The sequence below is a fragment of the Hyaena hyaena genome, unplaced genomic scaffold (genome assembly GCF_003009895.1).
Source record: "Hyaena hyaena isolate Hyena2069 unplaced genomic scaffold, ASM300989v1 scaffold_332, whole genome shotgun sequence".
Classification (NCBI taxonomy): Eukaryota; Metazoa; Chordata; class Mammalia; order Carnivora; family Hyaenidae; genus Hyaena; species Hyaena hyaena.
The window spans coordinates 636372-654008 of record NW_024080964.1 but is presented as its reverse complement, the minus strand read 5'-3'; the positions used below and the strand labels follow the sequence as shown (position 1 = coordinate 654008).

Below are 17637 nucleotides of genomic sequence, written 5' to 3'. Positions count from 1 at the left end.
TTATGGCCTAATGTATGATCTATCCTGGAGAATATTCCCATATGCACTTGAGAAGAATGTACATTATGTTGCTTTTGGGTGGAATGTGTTTTAAATATCTTTTAAGTCCATCTGGTCTAATGTGCCATTTAAGGCCAGTGTTTCCTTATGATTTAATGTCTACATCATCTATCCTTTAAAGAAAGTAGGGTATTAAAGTCTGCTACTGTATTGTATTGCTGTACATTTCTCCATTTAGATCTGTTAATATTTGCTTTATATATTTAGGTTTTCCTATGAGGTGTGCGTAAACATTTACAAATATGTCTTCTTGCTGAATCGACACCTTTATCATTATATAATGGCATTCTTTGTCTTTTACTGCAGCCTTTGTCTTAAAGCCTATTATGTATAGGTATCTCAGATTTCTTTTGGTTTCTGTTTGCATGGAATATCTTTTTCTATCCCTTTACTTTTAGTCTTTGTGTGTCCTTAAATCTGAAGGGAGTCTATTGTAGGCAGTGCATAGGTAGGTCTTGTTTTTTTTATTCATCAGCCACCCTATATCTTTGAATTGGAGAATTTTGTCCATTTACGTTTAAAGTAATTATTGATATGTATTACTGTCATTTTGTTCATTGTTTTCTGGGTATTTTGTAATTCCTTTGTTTTTCTCTTGTTTTCTTCCTTTGTGATTTGATGATTTTTAGTAGTGGTATGCTTAGATTGCTTTATCTTTGCTGTATCTACTATAGTTTTGCTTTGTGATTACCATGAGGCTTTCACAAAACAACTTAGAATATTTTAAGTTGATTATAGTTTGAATGCCTTCTAAAGCTTAACATTTTTATTCCTCCCTATCCCCATGTTTGTTTTTGATGTTACAACTTAATATCTTTTTCTTTTGTCTGTTAAATTATTATATAGTTGTTTTTATTACTTTTGTCTTTTTTTTTTTTTAAATGTTTTATTTATCTCTAGGAGAGATGGAGACAGCGTGAGCAGGGGAGGGTCAGAGAGAGAGGGAGTCACAGACTGAAACAGGCTCCAGGCTCTGAGCTGGCAATCAGCACAGAGCCCGACGCGGGGCTTGAACCCACAAACCGCGGGATCATGACCTAAGCGAAAGCCGGACGCTTAACTGACTAAGCCACCCAGGCGCCCCTGCTTTTGTCTTTTAACTTTCATACTATGATTGTATGTAATTAACCCACCACCTGTACAACATTAAATTATTCTGAATTGTACTCTGTATTTGCCTTTACCAGTGGGATTTATACTTTCTTATGTTTTCCTATTATTGATTGGTGCCCTTTTAACTCAACTGGAAGAAGTTCCTGGAATTTCTTGTCAGGCTATTCTAGGGGAGATGAAGTCTTTCTTTTAACTTTCGATTGTGTGGTGAAGTCTTTCTGTCTCTTTCAATTCTGAAGGACAACTATGTCACGTAGTATATTTTTAGTTGGCAGTTTTTCTCTTCGAGTTAAATATATTGTGCCACTCCCTCTGGACTGCAAAGTTTCTGCTGTAAACTCTGCTTTAAGTCTTAATGGGACTTCCCTTGATTAAAAACAAACTGTTATTCTCTTGTTGCCTATAAAATTCCTTGTCTTTAACTTTTGACACTTTAATTATAATGTGTCGTGGTACGGGTTTCTTTGGACCCTCTTATGTGGAATTCTCTGTGTCTCCTGGATCTGAATGTCTGTTTCCTTCACATGTTAGGGAAATGTTCAGCCATTATTTCTCCAAATGAGTCGTCTGCCCCATTCTCTCTCTTTTCTCCCCTAGAACTATTATAGTGCCAGTGTCAGTCTACTTGTTATTGTTTCATAAGTCCCCTAAGCTGTCTTCAGTCTTTTTCATTCTTTTTTCTTAATGTTGCTCTGATTGGGTGAGTTCCACTGCCCTGTGTTTGAGTTTACTGATGTTTTTCCTCCTTCACACAGTCTGCTGTTGAACCCCTCTAGTGTATTATTCGGTTATTATATTCTTCATCTCTGTGATTTCTCTTTGGTGCTTTCTTACATCTTTTATTTCTTCATTGAAATTCTCACTTTATTCATGCTTTGTTCTCCTGAGTTTAGTGAGCATCTGTATGACTGTTATTTTTGAGTTCTTTATCATGTAAATAACTTATTACCAATTCATTGTGGTCTTTTTCTGAGATTTTTATATTGTTCTTTGGAGCGTATACTTTGTTCATTTTTTCTTGACTCTCGTTCTTGGTTTCTCTACTTTGGATAAAACAACCACCTCTCCCAGTCTTAAAGAGATGGCCTCACGTAGATGTTTTTACTTACTTACTGTTTTTTTTAAACAGTTTTTTACTTTTACTTACTGTTTTTTTAAAAAATATTTTTGTAATGTTTTTTTATTCTTGAGAGAGAGCTCGAGAGAGACAGAGGTTGAGCGGGGAAGGGGAAGAGAGAGAAAAGGACACATAGAATCTGGACAGGCTCCAGGCTCTGAGCTGTCAGCACAGAGCTGGACTTGGGGCTCAAAATCACAAACCGCGAGATCCTGACCTGTGCTGAAGTTGGATGCTTAACTGACTGAGCCACCCAGGAGCCCCTGAATCTTGTTTAACACTGCCCTAGCTTTTGGTTGTCATTCAAACCTTTGTGATTATATAAACAGCCCACTTGGTTCTTTGTCACTTCCGGTAGCTGAGGGTATGCCAAGACCTGTCAGTGTCCCAAAGGGTAGGATCATAGTCAGCACCTATATTCAGTGTGATTGGGAGCCAGACCTCAGACAGCAGCTTTTAAAGTAAATACCTGTAGTTCTCTCAGAGAAAGAGCAGGAGATGGGCATTTCTGTTTGTACTCTCTGCATGCACTGAGCTCTGGAGTAATGGCTAGTAGAGAATTTTCTTTCTTTCTTTTTTTTTTTTTTTTGCTTACCCTGCCATTGAACATGTGAACACAAGCTCTGGTGGCCTTCAGAACCAGGTTATCAAGATATGTATCCTTTGGGGGCCAGCTACAAAAGCTGGGGTTGCAGACCTGTGCATAATGTCCTTTCTTGGAGACATGACATGCGGTAGGAAGGAGGGAGAGTGCAAAGATGGTACCCGCTGGCCTCCCTGATCTCTGGAGATTGCATTCAACCCCTAGATATGTGTTTATTTAGAAGTTAGCCCCTCAGGCCACAGCTTTGAAGATCAATTAATTGGCCTTTTCCACAGAAAGACTGTACCTCAACACTTGTGGGGATGAGCACTGAGTGTTATGTGGAAACTAATTTGACAATAAACTATTTGTAAAAAAAAAAAAAAAAAAAAAAAAAAAAAAAAAAGAAAGACTGCACCTCAGTCGTCTTTGTCTCTGCTGCCTTAGGGGGTAGCTGATTAAGAATGATTTCTCTGTATCTGGGTATTTTATGTAAGTGATGAATCCCTGAATTCTGCTCCTGAAACCAATATTGCACTGTATGTTAACTAACTAAGATTTAAATAAAAGTTTGAAAATAAAAAAATAAAAAAAAATTTTTACTGTGAACCAGATGATACCAAATTTTGTCAGGTATGATTATGGTACGATGGCTGTATGAAAGGTCCATATTATTAGAGATGCAAATGGAAGTATGGGAGGGGAGTGCAAACTGATACGAGTATGCAAATTTGCTTTTAAAAGAAAAAAGAACTAGAGGCTTATGTGAGAAAATTTGATAATTTTTAAATCTAAGTGAAGGATAAATAATCAGACTGTTTTTCCATTTCTTACAGTCCTGTGGGACCCATGAATGTAGGCACTACTGGCAGGCAGTTCAAGGGGTGACCCTTGGGAAGTAGCCCCAAAAACCATGGTGCCCTTGTGTGCACAGGCTTCTCTGCAGAAGATCACAGCAAGCTGAACACAGCAGAGGGAAAGTGTCAGTGTGGCACCCTCTGGCCTCTTCAGCCTTTGCAGAGTATTTCAGTAGGCCTCTAGCTGTGTGTTAGGTTAGATGCCTGCTCCTCAGACTGAAACTTGAAGCAAATAGGCCTCATTCGCAGAAAGACTGGGTATTTCAGCTTCCTCTGCACCAGGCCCTGGAGGATAGCCACAGTGAACCCACTATTTTTCGTTTGCTATAGCCTTGAGAATCTTGTGGATACAAGCCCTGTATCCACAAGGCTTTAAAGGGTTTAAAGCTAGGTATTTTGGGGGGTCATCTCTCAGGTGCAGGTCTTAAACATTGGGGTGCCAGATGCAGCGTTCAAACCCTCCACTCCTCAGAAAGAAGCTCGTAGTTAGGAATTCCCTCCCAATTGTGGGTTACTGGACCAAGGGTAGGATTTATATTGAGATTATGTCTCAGCCTCCTCTACTCATTTTGATGTGAGTTTTTTGTGGTTTTGTTTTTTTCTTGTTTGCCCGGTACATGGGAATTGTTCAGGTACAATTCAGTTTCTTTCAGAGGAAATTGTTCCATAGGTAACTGTAGATTAGATGTGACCATAGGAAGAGGTGAATTCAGGATCCTCCCACATCCCATCTTGAACCCTAATCTTGTATACATCATTTTAATTGATTTCTGGTGTGTAAATGTCGGCTTACAAATGTCTTGGTCCTCCTTAGGATATAATTTCCAATAGGGCATGAGCTGGCATGTTCAAGCTCTCGTCTTGGGCACATGGTAAGCGCTTAATAAAAACTGTTTGAATCAGTGAGTAAATATATCCCTTCTTTAAATGGTTTCATTGAGGATGCAGATATTCTTTTTTTCTTGATATCTCTAAGGACACAAGAAATGTTTGTGATTCTGATGTTTTATTTCATGCAGCCATCTTTTATTGAGCATATACCTACACGTGTACTACATACACTGGTAGGTACTGAGGATACAACAGTGTATAAAACTGAGAAAACTCCTATGTTTACAGATATTAGTGAGATGAAACAGACAATAAATATAATAAAAAGTAAATTATTTGAGATTTTTACTGATAACTACAGTGGAATTAACATCCCTACTTACTTCCTATTTCTGAAGAACAAGGTGTTGTACCTCATCTGGAATAAAATCATAGGTGACCCTAAGCCTGCTGGGAGGACAAATTGACTCCCCTCCTGGAAGAAATGGGGCTGTGTTAATTAACGAATGGTTACTAACCCTCTGGAAAAGCGGGAGAAAGAGAAAAGGACAGTAAAGGGACCGGGCAAAGAGACCGTTGCTACAAGGCAGAGTTGCTTCCACAGCTGAGCTGCTGCCCTGTCTTTCTGCAGTCTTGCTCTGGCTACTTTCACCATGTCTCTGTCCCTCCCAACCTTGAAAGCCTATCATGATGTTTGCTGGAAGGGTTTTGAGTGACTGACCCTGAACTAGCCGTTGCCAAGGTTTCTCTACCTACTGCTCAAAATGGGAATAATAAATCTGCCAGTGTGCCATCTCCTTCCATTTCAAAACATGTAACAGTGAATTCAGAGCAAGGGGCCAAGAGAGTTATTGCATGTAAAAATAGGCTTATGCCTTAAAAAATACTTTTTTTTGGTAAATAAATGCATCATCTCATTGGATCCTTTTAAGAGCACTGTGAGTTGATTAAGGTGAAGAATACAATTAGGATGTCCATATACCCCCAGTTAACCATTCTTTTGTCCCAGCATCCCATGTGCCTTAGCATTTGTCCTGGAGTTTTTTATAGACTTAATTTTTTTTAGAACAGATTTAGGTTCACAGCAAAATTGAATGGAAGGTATAGAGATTTCTCCTATACCCCCTGCCACCCACACATGCACAGCCTCCCTGACTGTCCACAACACCTCCCACCCCCTGCCCGCAGGGCGGTACATTTGTTACAGTGGAAGAAGCTACACTGACGCATCATCACTCAAACCTGTACAGGTTTGTATTAGAGTTTACATTCAGTGTTGTATATTCTGTGGATTTTGACACATGCGTAATAACACGTATCCACCATGACAGTGAAGAGTTTCAGGGCCCTGGAAATCCTCTGTGCCCTGCCTATTCATTCCTCTGTTTTGGACTTTGAATTTGGTAATAAAGTGTCACTATAATTTTACCTTTGAAAATAATTTGATAGAACTATTTTAACATGGTAAAGCTGCCTTCTTGGTGAAAAAATATTTTTAATGTATGTAAATTTAATTCGACTTTCAAAGTAGTCACAATTTGGATGATAGATTACATGGTCTCCTTAATTATAGTCTGCATTTAATGCAGAGAAAAACTGGTCTCCAGAGAAAAAGGGACACTCCTGGTGTGTCTGGCCAATGAGGTGTAGAGCAGGACTAAAGACCTGACTTCTGGTATTTTCTATACCGACGACACAAAACCCACTGGGGAAACAACTCAGATCTCAAAGCTTACCATATCCGTGCCTTATTTAAAGTAGTTATGAAAGCGGTATTCTCTCTGTATTTCTGATTTCAACATGAGAAAACTCACTAAGTAAATAAATAATGTACCCAGTAAGGAACGAAACAGACAAGAAGTTCAAGGGATCACCAATCAGGCAGGCAAATAAAGACCTGCCTGGAGAGTATGAAGTAGTCCTGAGGTAGAAGTTTGTATTTCAAAGAAGTACTGTGCTTTTAGAGAGCACTGTATAAAATGTTAAGTCAGGAAAGAATAGCATCTTCACTGACAAATGTTTGATGGTATTTCGAGACTGAAATTAGTTTTACTTGCATATTTCTGGGACATGGTGCATCTGTTTATCCAGCAAAATGAGTCTAGGTTCTGATCATAGTAAACTTGCCCAATATGACAATTAACCATTCTGTAGTATCACCCACATAGAATTTTAACATAGTGTTAGGGCTGCCTGGTTGTCTCAGTCGGTAAAGCCATCCAACTTTGCCTCAAGTCATGACCTCACGGCTCTTGAGTTCCAGCCCTGCATCAGGCTCTTGTGCTGACAGCTCAGAACCTGGAGCCTGCTTCAGATTCTGTGTCTCCCTCTCTCTCTCTCTGCCCCTCCCCCACTGGTGCTCGCTTACGTGCGTGCTCGCTTGCTGACTCCCTCTCTCTCAAAAATAAAAATAAACATTAAGTTTTTTTTTGTTTTTAAGTTTTAATATAGTGTTAGCTTTCTAAAGATTGAAGTGACCCTTAACTTTTCCATAGTAAATCAGAAGTACATTATTTAAAGAAGGGGTAGGTTTTCATAAAGACCAATTTCTCCTCACACTTATTTTAAGATACAGTATTTCACATGCGTCCCGATGTAAAAACACGTGGTTACCCTAAGTTAGGCGGGAAAGAGTGACTACTCATGTGTGAAATCCAGATGGCAAGGGGTAAGCAAATGGTGAATAACACAAGATGGTGTGTGGAGTTGGTGTTTCTCCTTCAGGAGTTGTTAAGATGTGTTACATTAGATGCTATCCTGGTGAAAGGACATGTAGGTGTTTTCCTTTCTTTGTCAGTGGTGTGAAAACACACTTTAATTTTATTTAATTGCTTGTTTCCGCCAGGCCTCTCCATCCGGAGTGTGTGCTGGAAGGCAGACCGCCTCCTCGCAGGGACCCAGGACAGTGAGATATTTGAAGTGATCGTGCGTGAACGAGACAAGCCGATGCTGATCCTGCAAGGCCACTGTGAGGGGGAGCTCTGGGCCCTGGCCCTGCACCCCAAGAAGCCCCTGGCTGTGACGGGCAGTGACGACCGCTCTGTCAGGTGAGCCCCCAGCAGTGGCGGTCATCATCTCACTGACTGCCGTGGGACAACAGATTTACAGTGCCCAAATTTGCTGGTTATATAAGAGAAGGCTAAACCATGGTAAAGAACCACACCCATTCCAAACAGAGCGTTGAGACAATGAGCTCAGCAACACTTGGTTTCTTAGCATTTTATCATTGCCGTCTTCCTTTGGCTCCATTTTAAGTCATGAAAGTGTCTGAGTGAGTGCAAATATACTGCTCCTGGTTAGATAGGCTCCCAGTTCTCTTTCAATCAAAGAGGAGAGCTCAGCGCATTCATCTGTGGTATGATTGTATTTGCCCCTCATGTGCTGGGTCCTCCCCGGGGGGCTACACACAGCATTTCAGTTTTCTAATAGGCCTTCATCTCCGTTGGTGAATTCATGAACTCGTCTTCAAAAGAACTTAAGTACTGATTTCCAGAGTTGTCTTGAGTATGTGACTAAACAATTCTTTTTTTGCACATTCTCGGATGGAATTTTGAACATTGTCCTCAAATCAAAGGAAAGTGCTGGTTCCTGAGAAAACAGACAATTTTATTAGGACCTCAAGGGTTCTTGCTGTGGATCATTTGTTATTCTTTCAGAGCACAGCATCACGTAAAATGAGCAAAATGAGGACACTCCTGATATCCTTGTGACTGTTGAAGGACTGCACATAGGGTTTAGAAGTGTGTGATAAAGGCTTTTGCACTGACTTCAGTATTTTTGTATTTACAGCTGACCTTTAAATGCGCCCAGCAACAAGCAGGCCAGAAAGAGTGCATGCCAGTCGGGGAGAGAGGCTGGTGCATCAGTTTGTTGATTGATTACTGCTTCTGGTCTCTAGTAGCTAAATTAGGACTTCGTAGACTGGAAGCAGGTCCCTGCTTCTCCCCTGCTCTTACTCTGTATGTCTGTGAATCTGATCAAGGCACAGTATGCTCGTTAGTGAGGCTTAAATTTAAAAGTAAATCCACTTTGTAATCTTTACCAAGCACTGAAGCCCCATCAATCTAAAGATCAATAAAAACACACTGTGTCTCCATGTGGCATCAATGGTTATTTGGCTTAAGGTTCTCTTTACCCAACTTCCTCCCTTTCTCTTCCTTCTCCTTCTTTACTCTGAGCTTTCCCCAAACAGGCAGAATGGTACCATCAACTTACTCAAACACCTGAGATACTCCATTTCTATTCATCCAGGTAGAAATGATTTCAAGAAAGTCTTCAGCTTTTGTTTTTTGACAACTTTGTTGAGTCTCAGAATTGCAGACATCCCCAGGGAGCCCTGGCTGTCAGAATTTGCCTTATTTGTCTGAACCATTAATTTGGCTACCATGACAAATGTTATTTCACACTGAGTATTGAGATTTAAGAGGGGTCTGAGTCCCAGTGAATTGCTTGAGCGAGATCAGCTCAGTGACTTTACAGGATGGTACAGTCTCCTGAGGAAGGACGGTTTCTGCATGCTAGTAGAGCAAAGCTTACATTGCTTAAAATAGTACAAGGCTAAAAGCAGCATGAGATTATGAATAATGGACGAGGTATTGAAAGACTACATGAGCTTTAGGCTGAACAGTGCAGGCTGCCTAAGGGATCAGTAAACTCTTCACCGAGCAACTCTCCATTTTAAGGAGCATCCCCCATCCGTCCTGATGGCAGAATGCGTTTAGACAAACTGTACCATATGTGACTGACTCTTGCCTCCCTATGGAGACCTCAGGATTCTCAGTCCCGTCTTGGCAGATGCTGGCGTTGGTGTGTTGAGAGAAGCCTGTCTTTAAGAGCAGTCGCAGACGGAGGTCAGTCACCACAATCACAACTGACACGTAAATGCTTATGTGCGTTTTGATACCTAGTCCACGTTCGCTCAGTGTGAGGTGCCTGATTGGGTTTTCCCGGAGCTGCTACAAACTGTCAGAACCTCTTACCCCGTGACCTGCGTTTCTCCAGCAGTAGCTGTGCCCATCAGTCAGGGGCACTTAAGTATCTGCCCCAACCAGGGGTGGTGGGCCTCTTTGCAGTGGGGCAGCCAGGGGCCTTGTGAAGCATGACAGCAGATGACTGTAGACAGACAGCCAACTCTGAGACCATCCTGGGCAGGGGTGTACTTCACTCCTCTCTGTGTCAGATACTCTTTCTTGCCAGGGAGGCCAATAAAAGTAATGTGTGTTTCCGTTTATCTGTGCTTAAGGAACACAGTTACTAGAAGTGTACTCGGATTATTTTAAACAAGCTAACAATACTAACACCTAGTAGTACTTCTTTTTCTCTAAGTGTTATTAACAATTCTTGGTATAAGTAAAGAACAATGTTGTTGTTGTTTTTTAATGTTTTATTTATTTCTGAGAGCTCTTCTCAGCATGAGAAGGGGAGGGTCAGAGAGAGAGGGAGACACAGAATCTGAAACAGGCTCTGAGCTAGCTGTCAGCACAGAGCCTGACATGGGGCCCGAACCCACAAACCGTGAGATCATGACCTGAGCCGAAGTTGGACGTTTAACCGACTGAGCCACTCAGGTGCCCCAAGAACAATGTTTAATCTCCAACGAGAATAGCAATATGTTTTGTGAAGTAGTATTTAAAATGCCTTTATTTTGTCAATCTCAAACTCTTTGGAAATGGTTTTCTGATTTTACGGTTCTTGCTGGGCATTTGAAATGGTGCAAATGACCCATTGTTTGATAAACTAAACACCTTCTTAGATTGCCACACGTGCTGTGGGGAAGGACACTAGTGGGAAGTTGGTGCGTCCTGTAGTGAACAGGACTTCCAGCCTAGGTGTAGCCTCTGACTGAGAAATTGGTTTTGTTTTTACTTTGTCCTTGTGTGTAGGCTGTGGAGCCTGGCTGACCATGCCTTGATCGCCCGCTGTAACATGGAGGAAGCGGTTCGCAGTGTGGCCTTCAGCCCCGATGGATCTCAGCTGGCCCTGGGCATGAAGGATGGCTCTTTCATTGTGCTCCGAGTCAGGCACGTGCTGATAAGGAAAATGATAGCAGACATGCTCTTCTGTTAAACTAGTTCTCCTGGTTACAGTGTATGCCTGGACTTGAGGAAAACTGCATTTATTCTTTCAAACTGGAACAGTCTAGATTCACAGTCCCCTATCTGTAATTTCCAAATCCAAACACTCTGAAAATCTACAGTTCTTTGGCAACTTCTTTGACAGCACGCCTTGACCCAATGAACTGATTTGAGACTGTTTATCGCTTATTAAACTCCTAGTAGGAATAATTGTCTATCATGTGATTTGCTACAAAAATATTAATGTTTTTAATACGTGGTATTGGCCTAACTCCTACGGAGGATATTACATAATATATTGTATATGATACTTTCTAAAATCTAGTGAATAATGAACTCCTAAGCTCATCTGGTCCCAATGGGGTTTGGGCTTATAGGAAGCCAAGAAAAGAAAAAGAAATGAGAAAGCAGTCTGTAGGAGTGCCAGATTTTTAGAGGTGGGCTTGAGTAAAAGATTTCTTTCACCTACAGGGAAAAATAACATGCAATATTTCATATTCATTAACATCCTATATGGGACAAAAATTATGACCCACACTTGTAATTTCTCTAAACAACACTGGTTGGTTTTTTTGGCTTTCACAGTTTGTGGTTACAGAAAGAAAATGCAACTGTAACTTAGATACTGCATGTTTTGCACATAGAAAATTCTAGATAGCTTTGAAAAATGATCTTGGCACAGTTTATTACACTAAATTCTCATTACCAGTGACACATAACTTACTGCTGGGTTGATGGGCAACAGTCTCTTTCTCTGCTTAATGATGGTGTGAAAAGATGGCCAATTACCAGATTTTCCTTTTTTTTTTTTTTTTTATTTTTAAAATGTTTTATTTATTTCTGAGAGAGAGAGACAGCACGAGCAGGGGAGGGTCAGAGAGAGGGAGACACAGAAATCCAAAACAGGCTCCAGGCTCTGAACTAGCTGTCAGCACAGAGCCTGACGCGAGGCTCGAACCCACAAACCGTGAGATCATGACCTGAGCCAAAGTCGGACACTAAGCCGACTGAGCCACCCAGGCGCTCCCAGATTTTCTTTTCTTTTTGATAGATTTCCCAAGCCGAAATGAACAAACAAACAAAACCCATTTGATGACATTATAGTAAACATTATTTTATATAATATATTGCTATTAAGAAGTGATGGCAGGTGAAGGAAATTATCATGTGGAAGCACATATGTGCCATCATTTATGCACTGATTTTGTTGGGAGTGGGTGAAGTCTTCGGTGCTGGCCCAGGGGACTGCTGGCCACGGTTCAGTCTCATGGCAGCAGCCTTCAAATGAGAATAGCACTTCTTGCCAGAATCTGATCAGAAAGGATATGAAATATTCCAGTGACATGATGTATGCATCGCTGACCTTTCATGGTCACAATTAAATAATGACATAAGAATTTAATATTTAAAAAGTAATTTTCCTCTTCTGCTTTTTGGACTTGCTCCTTTTTGCAACAGTAAGCATCAAGCTTCACAGCCACTGGTTACCTGATCTTAAAGTATAAAAAACATGGTTGATGTCTGTCCTCCCTTTTGCAGAAGTTTACCTTTCTCCAAGGCATGTTTTTAAAACAATTTTACAAACCCCAATTTTATGAAGCACAATGTTTTAGGGAAAAATAACACATAATTAAACATGAAAACAAATATGTATTTCATTGAGTTTTTTGTTGTCACTTTGGAAGCCCCAAATAATACTTAAAAACTTGGTTGCTTTTGGCTAGGAACTGACTTTTCTATCTTTCCTCAAAAGTTGTTTCCTTAATTCCTGTAGGTATTCTCTCTCTTTTGAAACCATTTTTTCTGACATAGAAATTTTATTTTTTATTTTTAAAAAAATTTTTAAATTATTATCGAGACAGAAACAGAGCATGAGTGGGGGAGGGGCAGAAAAAGAGGGAGACACAGAATCCGAAGCAGGTTCCAGGCTCTGAGCTGTCAGCACAGAGCCCGACACCGGGCTCAAACCCACAAACCGTGAGATCATGACCCGAGCTGAAGTCCGACGCTTAACTGACTGAGCCACCCAGGTGCCCCTGACATAGAAATTTTAAAACATGGCTTGAGGTTCCTATTTCTAGATTTGCTGCTTATCACTTTTTATTGCTGCTTTTTATTCTTATAGAGATATGACAGAAGTGGTTCATATCAAAGATCGAAAAGAAGTCATTCATGAAATGAAATTTTCTCCAGATGGCTCTTATCTTGCGGTGGGATCCAATGACGGCCCAGTGGACGTGTACGCTGTTGCCCAGCGGTATAAGAAAATTGGAGAATGCAGCAAGTCGCTTAGTTTCATCACACACATTGACTGGTCTCTGGATAGCAAATACTTGCAGACCAATGACGGCGCGGGAGAACGCCTGTTCTACAAGATGCCATGTGAGTCCCGCAGCCCTAGGTGGTGGTGAAAATCAAAGCTTTGAACCAGACGCAGCAAATGTATGAGAATGTTATTGTGGTCTCAGGGCAAGGAACGTTTCCAGACACATGACCCCCCAAATCTCACACTCCCAAAGAAAAGACAGAATCCATTGGAACACATTAAAATTAAAAAAAAAAAAAAAAAAAAAAAACGCACAGTGAAAAAGCATGAAAAGACGAGGCACAGACTGGACATAAACACTTGAAATGGTTATGGGCAAAGGATATATACTTAGAAATTAAAAGGATGCCTACAGACAAGTGAAAGGAAAAATATCCTAGAAAAATACTAAAAACTAAATATTTAAGGATCACAGTCCTCATTTACTATGTTAGTTTTAGTCCAAAATCTGTGTTCTTCATAATTGGAAGCCCTTAAGATATTATTTGGTGAAATATGCTAACTGGGGTTTAAAAACACGATTTCTGCTTGTGACCTCTGCTGTGTCTTTGAGAAGAGATTCTTCAGACTTGCCTAATATTCAGTAACATTTAGTTTGTAGTACTAAAATGGTGCAAATAAAAGACAAGTTCTGTATTATAATCTGTGACTCATGATTTTTTAATGTAAATGGAAAATTTTAATATTTAATATGAATCTTGTCCTGAAATAATTATATTTTACCTTAAAATTTTTATTGAATAATTAATTTGTACATACAATAATATACACCATCTAATGTGACTTCAGCTTTTTAGAGTTTTCCACCCTGTCAAATTCATCAGCACACTGTTACTAGGTACCTATTTTTGTGTGTCTACTTTCTTTGCTTGAAATTATTTCATATGTATTTTCTGTGTGTGAGAAATTATGGAATACACATTTCTCATTTGCAATAACGAAGTAACATCCTCTCAGTGATAATATCACAATTTGCTGTCTCATTCTCCCGTTAGTTAGCATTTGGGCTTGTTTCCTGTTTCTTTGCTGGTACAGACAGTGTATCTCGAAATAACTTGGTACAGGTGGGATTCTGTCTTCTGAGTTACTTCCTTGGACGACATTCTCCAAAGGGGAAATGCTGGGTCAAGGACTATGTTCTGTCAGCTCTCTGATTTTATGCTCATCTTAATGAATTTTTATGTAATGCTGTTCCAGTCCAGAATTTCCACATGCCAGTTTGGCAGAAATGCTGAAGAGCAGCTATTCTCACAGACTTCTTATTTGAAAATATTTACCTATTTTTGAAGAAGGAACTCTGAGGTAGCACACTAAATTGTCTTGATTTTGAATTTTAAAACTGTGTATGGCTGGACATGCCCCCTGGGGACATCCTTCACCTGCTTTCAGTACGAGCTGGGAGTTGCCGCACCTATGAGAACACATCTAACACAACTGTCAAGAGTATTTTCCCCAACCAGTTAGAGTTTTCATTGTCTAATGCTTTTAAATCTAAAATCCATTAAATTTTTATACTAATTTTTTGAGCCTGAATTTTTAAAAATCACTTCTATGGTTCCTTGAATTATGAAAGTAGAAGTGCAGAATAAACTTTTTTAAAATCCAGGCAAAATGCTGGTGACTAAATCTGACAACATACGATGGCTTGAAAGTCAATATGACATTCAGTAATAGATAGCATACTAGCTATTTGGTAGTTTCAGACGTTACAGTGAGTACAATGATCATTTTCTTTCTTGTCTCCGTATCTGAGTTTTGATCATACACTTTCTTTAAAGCCTGCTGGGGAAAAACATCACAAATTGGGTAAAGAGGTTAGAATCTACAGTTTCCTTGGTTTATAGAAGTTGCTTTCTTTTTTAAACCTCCATGTAGACCTCTATAAGGAAAAGGAATAAAGCAAATTAGAATACGCTTTTTATTTAAATGTAACATTATGTTACTATGTATTGATTATTTTCAGCTGGGAAGCCTTTAACAAGTAAAGAAGAAATCAAAGGGATTCCCTGGGCCTCCTGGACATGTGTGAAAGGCCCCGAAGTGAGTGGAATTTGGCCTAAATACACTGATGTCACTGACATTAATTCAGTGGATGCAAATTACAACAGCTCAGTGCTGGTGTCTGGCGATGATTTTGGACTGGTTAAATTGTTTAAATTTCCTTGTCTCAAGAAAGGTAAGGCCAAAAGAGGTATTTCATTGAACAAATATTTAACCTAGAAAGTATACGCAGTGTAATTAGGACTGATTTTCTTGGTGCCTGTTCTTGCAGACTATTCCTTTCATCTCTATATTCATTTTTACTCTTTTATACCCTTAGGTAAAATGTGTTGTTGATGCCATTCACTTTTGATGTTCTAAAATACGGGCTTTACAAATGTAAGGCAGAATTTGTTCACAGAGTTACTACTAACCAGTTTGTGACTCATAAGCTTCATGTTTCACATTTTAACCAAATCATAGTTTGTTTTATTTTTATTTATGTGAATAAATACTCATAATTTAAATTATATATTCCATTAAAATATTATAATTAACATTCTTTTATGCTTCACAGCTAATTGTGCTTATACATGGAAAGCAAAGCAAAATCTTTTTAGATAAAACCTCAAAGTGAACACTCTGGTGATAACACAATTTGTGGCTCCCTTGTTGCATTAATTTTGCAGACCCAGTTTACATAACTGGTGAGATTTTTGAGTCTGAAGATTGATGCAGAAAACCTCTCTCTCCTGTCACATTTTGTGGTTCTGTCTTACTGTTAAAATCTTGTCACTTCAATTTTTGTTGCATCTTTAGACTTTGTGGACTGTGACTGAATTAACCCATGTAATGACCCTGTCTTCTTCCTTAAAGAGTTAAAGCAGAGCCCATACACAGGCTTTTCTGAGACTCCCCACTAGCACCCTGGAAATCCGATGTTTGGAAAGTGATTAGGAGGGACATGCTGTTGCCTGAAAACTCGTTCACTTGAAAAATTTTTAAATTAAGAAAGGGAAGGGATTGAAAAATGTAATCAGAAAGTCATTTTCGGCTAACTGGCAGTTTCGAAGCAGCAGCAGTTAGGGTAGGGAACTGAACATAAAACGCACAGCAAACCATCATTTACACTTGACAGAATGCCCATCGGTTTAAAATGCTTGAGGCACAGAATTACCTCACCGTGCCTAATGCACACCCTCCTCTCCCTTTTGAGTACTGGGGCGTGTCCTGTTGGATTGAGTAATGTATTTGCAGAACGTGAGTTAGGCAACCGATCTGGGAATTGAGAAGAAGCATCACCAGGGGCAGGAGCAATACTGTTGGTCTCCCATGTGAAGACTAGGGAAGAAGTTAACTGACCCAGAATTGGTATTTCCTATGTCTCCCCAAGCCTTGTAAGGCGGATGTAGGTCTAAAAATGGAGATCCTGGGTGTGTTGATGGGAATGAGGGAGAAGGAGGGAGGCGGTGAATAGTGCTTTCTGTCCTAATGAGACACCCTGATAGGTAAACTGACCCTGAGGACGATGGAAGCCGGGAGACACCTGCAGAGTAAGGGGAGGTCGGCAGCTGAGTGACGGGATGGTGCGAGTAATAAAACCCACCCCATCAATCTGTGGAAGGGTCCATATTCTCATAGCAAGTTGACTTGTTCTATTCTTCTAGGCACATGGTTTATAAATCTTGCAATTTGTCTCAGAGCCATTCAGGCTTTTGTGGCCTTTTGTGCCAGAACTACTGGCGGGGAAGTTTATAAAGGAAGATTGTTGAAGGGAATGATAACAGTTGGTGGCTCTTGTACCAGTGGTGGGTACCCAACTTTTGAACCTGTATACACCCAACTAGGAGCAGTGGCTAGTGGCCATGAGAAGTGTGGAGACTGAGGAAACATTATAGTTTTCCTCTGTGATTAAATAAAATTTTCAATCAAGTTAATCGACACATTTACAATTACATGTGTATAGGACTCTGCACAGCATTTAGATGAAAATGTTCCCCAGTTAATGAAAATGACTACAATGGTTATTATTTGTACATGGCCAAACCATTTTTTCTAAATTCATTTCGACAGTTTTCAAATCTTTTCAAATAACTGGTATCAATGCTAATAATTTTCCCTGATGTCACTTAGACTACATTCTGACCATCATGGCACAGACACTTCCGTGAGGTAAAAATCCAAAGCCTTGTTCATTGACATTGCTTTGTCTTATCCCCCTTCTCCAAAGGAAGGCTCAAGGCTGAGGATCTCCTGTTTTACCTATGTACTGCTGCCCCATTAACCCTTCACACAGATGTGCATGCATGCATGCGCGCGCACACACACACACACACACACACAGAGTCCTTGAAGAACTCCCTCCCAAGAAAAATGTCCTAGATGTTGTAAGACATGAGTTGCATAAAGTCTGAGCCTTGAAGGGAAAAGCGTTGGCCTCCAGTAGAGCTTGGGTGAGCCTGAGGCAGTGCAGAAACAGAAAGGTCAAGGTGGCTAGAGCGTGATGAATGAGGGGAGCATAGTGTACTCAGAGGCTAGAGAGGGCAGTGGGGACTGTGTCACGAAGGCCTTGTAGACACTGTTAAAAATTTGGGTCTTCTTTTAAGTGTGGTAGGAAACTATTGAGGGTTTAAAATGGAGGAGTGACATGACCCACCTAAGTTTTTAAAAGACCACTTTGATATTGTGTGGGATGG

At 40.1% G+C, this 17637-nt stretch overlaps 1 protein-coding gene across 1 annotated transcript in view; it reads left to right on the top strand.

The window, feature by feature from the left end:
* EML6 (EMAP like 6) overlaps positions 1-17637 on the top strand; it is a 159377-nt gene that overhangs the window by 35600 nt on the left and 106140 nt on the right. The window contains exons 7-10 of the mRNA XM_039249179.1: positions 7407-7608; positions 10444-10581; positions 12761-13017; positions 14925-15137. Coding sequence (XP_039105110.1) covers positions 7407-7608; positions 10444-10581; positions 12761-13017; positions 14925-15137 — 810 coding nt within the window. The remainder of the gene's footprint in view (positions 1-7406; positions 7609-10443; positions 10582-12760; positions 13018-14924; positions 15138-17637) is intronic.